Raw genomic sequence first — 12181 nt, forward strand, 5'->3', positions numbered from 1 at the left:
TTTATAGCTTCATTAGTTTGTGTTTGGACAGCAGTGAACAACAGTGGCAGGCTGTATGGTAGAAACTGATAGGGGTCTCCTGACCACAGTTCAGTCCATGTTTAGATTGAGAGAAAAACAATGTGGCAATGAAGTATTGAATTTAAATGCTGTAGTGTATATATCCAAGTGAGAGAGATTGCTGAAGTCACTTGAATTTGCTGAAATTATCTACAGCATTTTTATGCATGTGTTTGGTTCCACTGGAAATCACATCTCCTTTTACTTGAATGATGGGTAAACAAGCTTTACATATCTTTTCATTTCATCCTCATTGTCATTCAGAGGGAGTCTCATGGCAGCTAGAATAACGTCCATTCTTACATCAACATCACATACCAACCACTATGTTTGGGGCCTTAATGGATTCATCGCCTGAGGACATACAACCAAACCTTATCCACAGTAATCTAAGTAATTGTGTACAGGGACACGGCGCTGCTGCATCCTTTCTGCGGCCAGCAGGCGACCTTTTGACTCATCCTGGTTGTTTATCTGACCTGAGGATACTTGTCCTTGCACAAAGAACAGCAGCACTGTCTCGTCTTATTCCCTCAGCACACAGGCTCACAACAAAGACTTTGTCCATACATTAAAAGCATAAGAAAGGTAAAGTAGTAGCATCCATCACCAGTCGTATTAATTCAGTTAAAGTCATGCCTCCGCTCCTCTGTGAGAGGCCCTGGAGGAGCAATTATGTCATTTAGAGTAAACAGACATTTATCTCTCTTAGCACAATGGTCTATGGAAGAAGGACATTAAGGAAACAATAATCTCTATAAACAGATATCTGCATATGAATGCAGAATCTGTTGGCGACGGGACAAGATTCTGGTTTCCATTTGTAGTCCACGTAGTATTGACCAATCGCGTTTGAGCGGGCTTTGATTACATGCAGGTAAACAGTCCGTGTAGAGAGCAAAAGAGATGGAATGCATTGGCCGAAATGCAATCTTAGAGCCCACTGGCTGTCGTCTGATGATGATTTAGCTTTTCATTAGCTTTTTTTTTTTTTTAAATTATCTGCATTCATATGCAGATATCTGTTTAGAGAGATTAGCTGAAATGTCGTCTGGACCGTCTCAAGTTGCTAATCGGACTGTAAACAAAGACCAGCTGGCTACACCAGCAGCCCCAAAATAATGACTGTTGCCCCCAGAGGCTAAATCATTGTCAGACAGATAGCCGATGGGTTCCGAGATTGAGGAAAAAATGGCAATAGAGACATATTTCAAGATCACAGTCAAAAAAAAGTGGGAAATTTTGGGTCACCTTTTGCCATATATTTTAATTAAATCAATGACCCTCTCAGTGAGAATAAAATTGATTCAGACTTGGTGCATTTTGTGTCAGTGAGATGAGACTTAACTCCATTAAACCATCAAAACATGAGACTTAATAAATCATTAGAACATTGTTACCTCACCATCGAGATGATTTACCAAACTAGATACACTTTTCTCTTTCCATGTGCCAGTTCACATTTAAAGTGCTTGGTCTTCATGATTGAACCATTACTGGTAAAAGACATTTCTTGTTATCATCACAGAGGGACACTTTTGCTTCAATCAAAACAAAAAAAGATTACAATTTAAGGAAGCATGCATTTGGAGCACCAGCATGTTTTCATCTTTTAAAATTGCCATTTACAATTGCCTCTTATTCACCCTCACAAGCAGCATGTTGTTTCATTTTAAATACGTATTTTTTTCCGTTTTCCCAGCACTTTTTGACACCCTGCAGTTTGTTCAATAAGTTTTATATCTATAATTGATTTTAACACCTATGTAGCACTGTATGTCATGCTTCAGAAGTACTTTTCTCTGTGTTTTCCTCATAAAAAATATACATCCTCAGTCTATTGAGCTTAACGGTGATGAATAATGGAACAATAAAGCCTTTAATGGGCCCACTAGAATTTATCAGTGTCCTCACTCAGCAATAAAACGACTACATGGTGTGCATAGCCCAGACAACGAGCCAGGTGATTTAAACAATTCATTGCTAATTGAATTAAAGCCTCAAAATTAGTCACAGATGTCATCTGATATAAGGCAATGGAAAGGTCTTTTACCTTTATTCATTAAAGGCATATTGACTGAGCACTTCAGGCTCTTTGTCTGCATCCTACTTCAAATCTTTGTTCTACTTCAAATCTACTTCTAAATCTTCTACATCTATGACTCCCTCACAGCTGGGAGTCAAGGTTTCTGGTACTTAGAGCTTCTTTTCATACTCATTAGTGCTTCTGACATTCAGTTGGAGGCTGCTGCAGCTGAATACAGCGACATACTTCATAAACTGTAACCTTAAGTGGCATTTAGCTTCACTGCAAAATATCAGTTTCACCCTCACTTCCAATGCAAGTATTTCATGATGACCAAAAGAACTAATTTGTAATCACAAAATAAATTAAAGAAATGGAATAATGCATAAAGGAGTGGGAGCCCAATAGACATAATGTTTGCTAAAGTTTCAATACCTCAGTCTCTTAAAGTTTGAGTAGTTTGTATATTTTAAACCCCATAAAAGTATGAATAATTCCTATTGGCTTTGAATAAAGTAATAAACAATAATTTAAAGTTTTCTTTTTGCTCCTCTGCAGAAAATGACACAAATACCCATTTATATGTAGGTCTACAGCAATAATTGTTGTATTAAAACATAAGGAGGAGTTTATCTTATAAATGTTACCTTACTGTAAAGGTAGAGCCAGCAATGTGACGTTTTACATGTTGTTTTGCATTTTTGGCCGTGTTAGCGGCATTGCTTTACAGTTGATAATGTTGGCCGACCACTTTGGTCCAGACTGAAATATCTCAACAATTATTACATGGATTGGTATGAAATTTTATACAGATATTCGTGGTCCACAGAAGGTGAATTTTGGTGACTTTGGTGATCCTTTACATTTTCTATAGTCCCATCATGAGGTTAGTCCCACCACCTCTGTGGTTCAGAGTGAAATATCTAGAAGTATTAGATGGATTCCTGTGAAATTTACTACAGATATTCAAGGTTCCCAGAGGATACCTTCTCATGACTTTGGTGATCCTGACTTTTCCTTTAGTGCCACCATAAGGTTGACTGTTTTAGTTCTTTATTGAAATATCTCAAAAACTATTGAATGGAAGTTTGGTACACACGTTCATGGTCCCCAGCAGATGTAATAATGTTGATCTCCTGACTTTTCATCAACTGTAGCCTATCAAACAGTAATAGCCAGCAACCAGTCTCATGTATTACAACTCTAAACATGCTGTTAATGTATATGTGCAATGATTAATTTAAACAGTGTTTAATACCACACTGTTTCATTTATTGGCCCATGGGAAACAATGATAGAAGCCTACATATGGTCTGCAGCCAGCAGCATTCAATAACAGTCACATTAAACAGCAGTCACATCAATATCATTTAAATTATTCTCAAATGACAGCAGAGAAAATGAGGAGCATGTAAGATAATGTCTGTAACTGAGCGTATATAATTTAAGTTATTTATTTTCTCTTTTTGAGGATGTTTCTGCTTCTTCTTTGGTTAAATTGTTGCAAAAGTTTTTATGTAACGGACATGCCACTGTTTCTTTTTTACAGTTTTAAGGATTTGTTGCACATGAAAGGAATTTTAAAAATAAAAAGTAAACCCAAATATTATTCTTATTATTTTTGTGCTTTCATTGTGTGTGTGTGTGGGGGGGGGGGGGATAAACACAGGAAATGTTTTTAAGACAGACTCAAACTGGGACCTGGGGGAATAGTGTTTTAGATCACTAGACACCAGGATGGTCCAATTCCTCAGTTTTTTGACAATATGTATTTTGGCTCAGCCCAACAAGAGTTCACTCAGGAGGCACGCTTCTTGAGAAAACACTGTATACTCCACTTGCATCAGTTACGAATTAGTATGATATAGAGATTTATACATCACAAAGTCACAAAGGCCCAACACATGTTGAAAAGATATGTTCGTATCCTTTAATAGATTTACAACATTACATCACCACATAAGCCAAAGACTCTGCAATTACAAATGAATCAAAAGTGCATTGCATGTTGAACTGACACAAGTCAAGTAGAGGACAAAGACATAAAGTACTGAAAGGACACTTTGATAGGTAGCTAGATATTCTCTTTTCATCACTGCAACATGTTACATAAGCCTATCTCTGACAGATATATCAAAATATCTGAAGGTACAAAAAAGGTTGCAAAATGTACAGCATTCCTCACCTGAACACAGGGTGAAAAGAAAAACAGCTCTGAGAAATAAACAACAGCCCCATGAACGTGCGTGGATAGCCCTCATCTGAGAATCGGGTCTCAGAGTTCAGAGTTTGGAAAAATTTCCATCAGAGTGCACGGAGTTCTTGTTTAGCATTCAAAAGCAGAGGCATAAAGGGAGTAAACGATAAGGAGATGGACCTCTGATAGACATTCAGTATTCATTTACATTCATCAGTGAGGCCTTGCCTGCTGGGCCAAACCTGTTTCTATTGTACTGTCTGCACATGTGACACCATTGTGCTTAACATCTTTAAATAGACTTGAGAAGCAATTTGCTAGTTGCACCTGTCAGGCTGGTTCCTTCCCTTTTAACAATGGGTACATTTAATGTTTGGCTTTTTGTGCCATTTTGAAAATGACTTTTATAAACAAAGCTTAAGACTGTTACGTGATTGAAACTCGGCAGCTCCACATGGCATAGAGGAAACGTAATCTTTGCCTTTCAGAGAGGCGCGCAGAAGAATAAGCTGTGAGTTCAAGTAACAAAAATCAGCTCTTGCACACAGTCAACATTTAAAGTGAACAATATATAAGATACTTGATGAAGGTCGCCTGATGGAAATGTAGCTACATACTTGATAGCACAGAGATAAAAAAAAAAAAAAGGAAAATATGGCTGCAGTTTTCCAGTTTTTTCTAGAAAGCACACCTGCTCACTGTTGCAAAAACTGACTGTCTGTGTTGAGCTACTATGAGTGAAGATATCCAACAGCTGAATTTAATTTATGCAGACAGTGAAGACTTACAGGATGAGTAAGAATGGGACACTCTTCTATTTATTTACGCAACTTTAGACTGATAATATTCTCTCCTATGGTTTGTGTTAAATATGTTGGACAGAGTAATTGTTATGGCACAAAAGTGGTCATGAATGGATTAATCACTGGAATACAAAAGTAAATGTAGGATTTCTAAAAAAATACTATAACAAATGTGTAAATTTATCCAACCGATACAAGGGATAAACTTTGGAAAAAGCATCTCCCCCTCATGTTTTATAGCAGATATGTTTTGTAAAATGCATAGATAAAAAATATCAAGCACAAATGCAAAGTATCAAATGACGAAACATTTTTTAAACATTTGAAATCTCAATACATTCAGTGAATCCTCAGCTTGTGAGGCAATCAGTAAATCACTCCCATGCATTAGTGACTCGAGTGAGCAAGACAGAGCTAACTGGCAACACCGGATTCTCCGAGCACCATAAAGCCTTTTTCAAATCATTATGTAATTGGAGCCTTCTTCAATGCTGGTGCAGGACTCTGGTGTGTAACTGCCTGCTCATTACATGACCTTTTCCTTTCACAAATTGTTGTCAGACAAACAGCCGAACATTTAAGCATGTGTGCAAAACAAACACTGAGAATCCTGACAATCAAAGCTCGAATCACGTTCTTAGTGTCATGTATTCAAAGAGGCCCGTGTGTCACTTTGGCATTAATATGCAGAAACATGTTTTCTAGCAGAACGCAAATGACATTCTGACATACGTCTTAATGAAGCCATAAATTAAACATCATCGGCTTTTGAAGATTACACCTTGCTGATCCGTAAAATGGAGACTGGAAGATATTTTCATGTCATATACGCATGTTGTACCCGTGATTCTAATAAACATGTACTGAAGAATCACAGAAAACACTTTCTCTAAATATTTTGTAGGCGTTTACTAAATCTATTAAGGAGGGTATTATGTTTTCTATTGACAAAGAATTACTTCCTCTTCTTCAATTTTCCTATCCAGTTTTGGGGATGGGTGGGAGAAAATTCACATCCGTGTGAAGTGCCAGTTAGCTTTGAGGGGATTTTCCTTTTTGTAATTATTTTTTTTCTCAACTGCAGAGCGGGAAACTTCAGAGTCTCCTGGACAGAGATAATTACATGACGTAGATTCAAGTGGAAACTGATTGAGTCAATTGTAAACCAGCCATGTAATCATTGTTTTAAATGCATGAATTAAACCCCAGATGTTACTGCTCAAGTGTATATTAACTGCTACACAAGGTGAACATATGCCTGGAATAAATGCTCTTAATACAGAGCCACAAGCTCAATTAGTGGCGCATTCATTAAAATGAGCACTCCTCATATCGATATGATAGCACTTAAACATTAATGAGACTGACTGCTTGTTGAGGAGAACATTAGCATTTTCACATATTAACAAGCAAGGTATAGTATGTAAACCTCACTACACATTTGTAGCTGACAATGCACTTGATAATTAACACAAATAATGCCAAATGATTGGTTTCTTGGTGCAACACACCCTGAACAGTGTTGTTGTTGTTGTTGTTGTTGTTGTTGTTGTTGTTGTAATGTTTCTTTTCTCTCTACAGTTTTGTTTTTCTCTCACCAATCAAGGTTTATTCTTTGAGTTGCTAAGGCAGGTTGGCTTGACAATCAATATTTGCTCTGTCTCTGTTGGCAGATTAACAATAACATGGAAAAATGTAACGCTTATCTGTCACAAGGCTTTCAACGAAAACAGTTTTCTATGGGATCATTATCACTGAGCTTGTATGTATTTTCACATTTACAAGGCAGAGGCAAGACCGGGCAAGGCAGAGAGTACATGAGTCTGATCTTGTTGCTAGATGTGCTAAGAAGGCAGAGCTGCGGTGTGGCAATGTGAGAGATTGTCCCATAACTCGGTTACCATGAGAGCAAAAGTGTCCATCATTGTGGTGTCTTTGACCAAGAAGCTGAACCTCTTTGAAAACATTTACAGTATGTACATCAATAAGATACACAAGACAAATAAGCAAAAAGATAAAAGGATCATTTACATCACTGTAATAGGAGTAGATTGCCACTGCCTGTCAATATCCCTCTCAATAATGTTTAGTCATTTGGCACAGAGAGCAAGCATTTTCCACCTCATTGAATTGTACCTTGAATTAATCTATGAAAGCTGAGAAATTGCACTGTACACGTTAAAGAAAATCAACATCTAATTCTACTTGGAGGTAGCATCAGGACTACAAGGAAAAAATTTGGCTCATAAGAAGAAAAAATAATGGAATACTGAAGGACACACTCAACATGTCCGAGGCACTCGCTGCAGAATTAAAAGCATAAATTCATACAGAAAAAAACAACAACAAAAGAACTGTTTAACTTTAAAAACCTGTGTACTGGCAGAATATGACTATTAATGTAAAAACAGAGCATTGTTGGCCTACACACTGCTGGAAGCTTGTAAAGCCGCAACACAGTGTATGTAGCAGTTAAACAAGCTACATAAAACTAAATAAAAGGCTTTTGCTCTTCTAAATTATATGGTGACTTTATTTTGGATAATTTGTGCACAATCTTCTGCATGTGATATTTTTCTGCTAGTCAGTCTTGAGTCCACTCTGTCAACTTAGACTGCACCAATTATTATGTATTTTTCTCCAAAACATTCTGGCTGGTGAACTCATAATTTCACATTGAATGCTTGCAGATGAAGAATATTTTCAATCAAATGATGGAGCTGACAGGAAAAGCTCAACGCCACTTTGACAGCTACAGCTCTATAACGATCAGGCAAACTGATCTCATAATGTTTACACCACAGATCAGTCCTTTATCTCACACACTTTGACATTCATAAGAGTGGCCTTGAAGGAATTTGCTGAGAGAATAACTGCACAGCACTTTAAAAGTGCTTTTCATATTCAGAAGGGAAAGTGACAAACTGAAAGCTTCACATTTCACAGTCCTGGCAGCAAGCCGAGGAACACCACATATAATACATTATCATATTTACAGCAACTGACGCCTGATAGGTAGCATCATCAGCATTCAGCAAAGACACAACTAATTTCATAATACTACAAACATCAATAAATAACCTTACAATCAACAAGTGGCTCCAGTTTTATATTTTCTTCTTCTGAATGTCTGCCCATCCATTTTGAAACACTTTATGTAAGATATGGCAAAGCTATTTACAACTTCATATAAGGAGTTTTTTTTCTTAATTTAAAGACATTCACAAAAAAGTCATTTATCCTTTAGTTGGCTTATGGCTTCAAGTTGTTGAAAGCAATGACTCGGTTTAGAAACTAAAAAAAGACAAACATGAGATGCACCAATTCTGTAAGTCAGTTTACAGTCACACATATTCAGTTCTTGGGTCTGGTAGATGTTATTAAAACTGAAAACTAGCAATGAGGGAGGTCCTGGCAGCCACGGTGCAGACACATGCAAAAGGTGTCGCAGTCATGCGTCCACATGCTGGTTAGGTGACTTTGAATGGAATGTGTTTTAAGCAAAAAAAAAAAAAATGCATCCAGAGCAGACTTGGCTGGTTCTCATTAACACTGCAACAGCAACAACTCTGTCTCCTTGTTTCACAATATCCTCCTGACATGTAGAGACATTACATTCCCATTTTTTTTCATCCAAGGCAATGATGTATCCATTTTCACATCCATCCAATCTGTCCCGACTTCAGGTTCGCAAAATGGCGAATTCCTGTTGTCTTCAAAGGTCGACTTAGCTACTCTGTGGTTTATGAAGGCTGTTGTTTTCATGATTCAGCTTGTTTAGAGCGTCCAGCGCCGTCTGAGTCTCCTTCTGTTCCTCTAGGGAGCAGTTGGACACGGCATTAGCCATGATGCAGAACTTGCGGAGGAGGATCTCCCTGAGGAGCAAATAGACCCATGGGTCCAGGATCTGGTTGAGAGAGGCCAGGCGGATGGCCGTCAGAAAGAAATTACAGTCTAACTGGACATCTTGGCCAGCGGTTTGATTAACGGGCACTACTGTTGAATTGCATTGATGGGAGGATACCTGAGTAGAGATCATCCGCAGCATGAGCACCTGAAGAAAAAGGAAGCAGGCACAAGTTTATACTAACATAGGCATGTTACATGTCTGTATTATGGTAGTAAAACATGGCCTATAATGTTATATTAAGAAATTAACCATTGGGAATATCATTATAGGAACATTTATTGGCTATTGGAGATTTTTTGATTTTGTGTGCTGTCTCTGTGACTGACACAAGACAATCCTGAGCAGCTATCAGACAACTAGGAGGAAAACATAACATTCACACTCTACTCTCTCATCCATTTCTGCTACCACTGTCCTGTGCGCTCTATTAATATCCTTGGTGGGACTATTAAATATGTGACTGACAATGCATGACCTCATAGCACACCGAGCAGACCCTCCAAACAGGACTCGGCTAAGTGGATTGTTCCTTAATGGCAAGTGGCAGCCGTGTTTCAAAGGAATCATACATGACAGCTATAATCTGACTTTCAAGTATGGCCTGTGTTTGTGTGAAGGAGGGCAGAGAGGAAAAAACCAGAGTAGAAGAGGGTGAGTGATTAAATGAGTGATTGCAAAAACAGAAAACTTGATTGCTGTGATTTATGGCAACTTTATCATATTAGTAGAGTAAATAATTTAACATCATTGCAAAATATTTTTTTTATGATTTGTGCTGTATCCTCAGTTACATGCGCATAAATGGGACTACTGCTATGCTGTGATGAATGTATAGGCTGCAGTCGCCAGTAAACACATACCAGCAGAGGAGACCAGCATATAAGCAGGACGCACATAATCCCTAACAGCTGAATGACGGTCTCCGTGGTGAGCCGTTCCCACTGCTTTGAAGACTGAGATGTGCCAGACTTTGTTTTACACCGGATAATTAAGCCCCGGATCGTCACCACATTGCAGGAAACTGTTATAAGCAGAGAGAAAATCCCAAGTACAGCGAAAGTGATGGAGAAAAACATATTGCCCGTGACTTCTCTGTCCCCGGTGCTGATAAAGCACCAGGTGCCCGGCCACTGGCGTGTGTATTTCCCGACCCCTGCAATGGGCAGCAGCGCGAAGAGCAACACAACACACCATATAGCAGCCAGAGTCTGCTTTGTCACACTTGTCTTCATGTGATTGGAGTACCAGTGGGGGTTTGTTATCGCCATAGCCCTTTCAATTGCCATGGCACTGGCCAAGAAGAGGGCGCACAGGCCAAAAGTTGTCATGCACACACCAAAAAAAGCGCACAAATTGCCCGATGAGTCGATACGCTCCCATTTCAGATCAGCTCGGTAAACTGATATCACTATTGGACTTGTCAAAAGCTGTCCAAACAGGTCAGTCAACGCCAGCGATCCAATGCAAAGTAAGAAAGACTTTTTCCTTTTATTCTCCTTCTTTCTGTAAGAGATACACACCAGAATTAGAGCTAATGAGTTGCCCACCATGCCAGTGATCATCATGGTTATGGGGAAACCAACTGATACATTTCCCAAACTGGAATTCTTGGTGGCATTGCATTCGCGCAATGATTTGGAGACGTTGGTGCCAAGCATCGCTCCAGCAGTGGTTTGCAGGCCCTCAAGAGAATCACAACCGTCCCAAATCATCCTTTCGGAAAGAATAAGTCTAGGTACCGTACATAGCCCATGTGTGTGTCCGGCATCCTTCAGTGCTCCAACTGAATGCAATGCGTAAAGGCGCGTCAGGTCCTTTCCGCGCTGGAGGCGGGACTACTTGGAAAAGCGCCCAGATGAAACAAACACCCTGAACTGAATATATCCTACTCACTAAATCATAATACTGATCTCTGGTTAGATTTGTTGTCAGATGATTGATTGTGATTGATGATTGTCTTTTTCACTTTCTATTTCTACAAGTATAGGGTAAAGCACTTTAAATAAGTGGCTCACATTTCATGGTCCTGAAATGACGCAGCGGACACACAGGAGCCAAACTGAGATTATCATCATATCTTGGTGAAGTCAGCAGACAGGTGGACTCATCCGATGAGATAGGGGATGAAAAAACCTGCTCAGTTCGTTTTTTATTTGGAAATTAACACGAGTAAATCAGGTTAAGCATGAACTACTACTTATCACGCACTTTTAAGCCAGTACGTTGGGTGGCCTTTATGGTTTATCTCTTTATAGAGAGGCGTTTTGTGTTAGCGTCTTCAATAAACTTGTTTACCTATCAGTAAAACTCGTAGTATGGGAAATGGCTGGATTATATATATTATTTTCAGCTAGCAACACACAGACATATAGGAAGCAGAAAGCTTATCACTAGTGCAACATTGTCAAACTATGTAAAAAAACAAAACAAACAACTTTCTGGTCAAACTATTTATTTTATCCAGCCTTGAGATTTTGCCTGAGACCCCATGAGTGACAGGTGTTGTAGTCTAATTTCGCGTAATGCAACTAATAACCTGACTGAACTTAGATGACTTCAGCATACTAAAGTAGAAGGAAGAAGCGCCACCTGTTGATCAGAAGAAGAACCACAACACAAAATGTGTGACGCATCAACACATTGCTCAGTATTCAAGTACTCATATTAACTAACTCACCTGTCTAACTTAATAGCAGTAGATAGCTGAACATTTTAACTAAGCCTGGCGTCGAAATCCCCCCCCAAAAGGTGTGCCAGATCTTCTGCTTTCTCTTCTAAGTAACAAAGCTAATGTAACTTAATGTTTAAAGCGAAATAGTAACTGGTCGCGGCAACGTTACCGTTAAGTACGTTAACTAGAAAATTCGGTGACGTGATTAACGGCTGCATGTCACTAGCATAACGATGCTAGCTGATGTCGCCTAACGTCTAATTTACTTCATGGGCTGTTCAGAAATTTCTATGATAGTATCGAAAAATGTCCTTCCTGCATTATTGGAAAATAAACTAAACGTAAATACAAGTAAATGCTTACAAATACATATAATACAAAAGTTTAAGGAAGCTTACATGAGTTCCGCGTAACGTAATATTACTGTCTCAATGTAATTTTCCCAACTGATATTGGTAACCTAAGTAACAGTTAGCTAATTTTTGAGATTTTACCGTTGATTTATATCCTTTCC

At 38.7% G+C, this 12181-nt stretch overlaps 1 protein-coding gene across 2 annotated transcripts in view; it reads right to left on the minus strand.

The window, feature by feature from the left end:
- The window catches only part of ptger3 (prostaglandin E receptor 3 (subtype EP3)), a 166778-nt gene extending 155940 nt beyond the window's left edge, over positions 1-10838 (minus strand). The window contains exons 1-2 of one of the 2 annotated variants that reach the window (XR_010929256.1): positions 9857-10838; positions 4897-9140 (exon numbers count right to left, since the gene is read on the minus strand). Coding sequence is in view for 1 of the 2 variants with exons in the window: in XM_067596801.1 (XP_067452902.1) it covers positions 8814-9140; positions 9857-10708 (1179 nt within the window). In the remaining variant the exon portion in view is untranslated. Of the gene's footprint in view, positions 1-3993; positions 9141-9856 lie in introns of those variants that run through there. The other variant, XM_067596801.1, reaches the window with a different exon arrangement.
- Between the last annotated feature and the right edge of the window lie 1343 nt (positions 10839-12181).

This window comes from Thunnus thynnus, chromosome 8 (genome assembly GCF_963924715.1).
Source record: "Thunnus thynnus chromosome 8, fThuThy2.1, whole genome shotgun sequence".
NCBI lineage: Eukaryota > Metazoa > Chordata > Actinopteri > Scombriformes > Scombridae > Thunnus > Thunnus thynnus.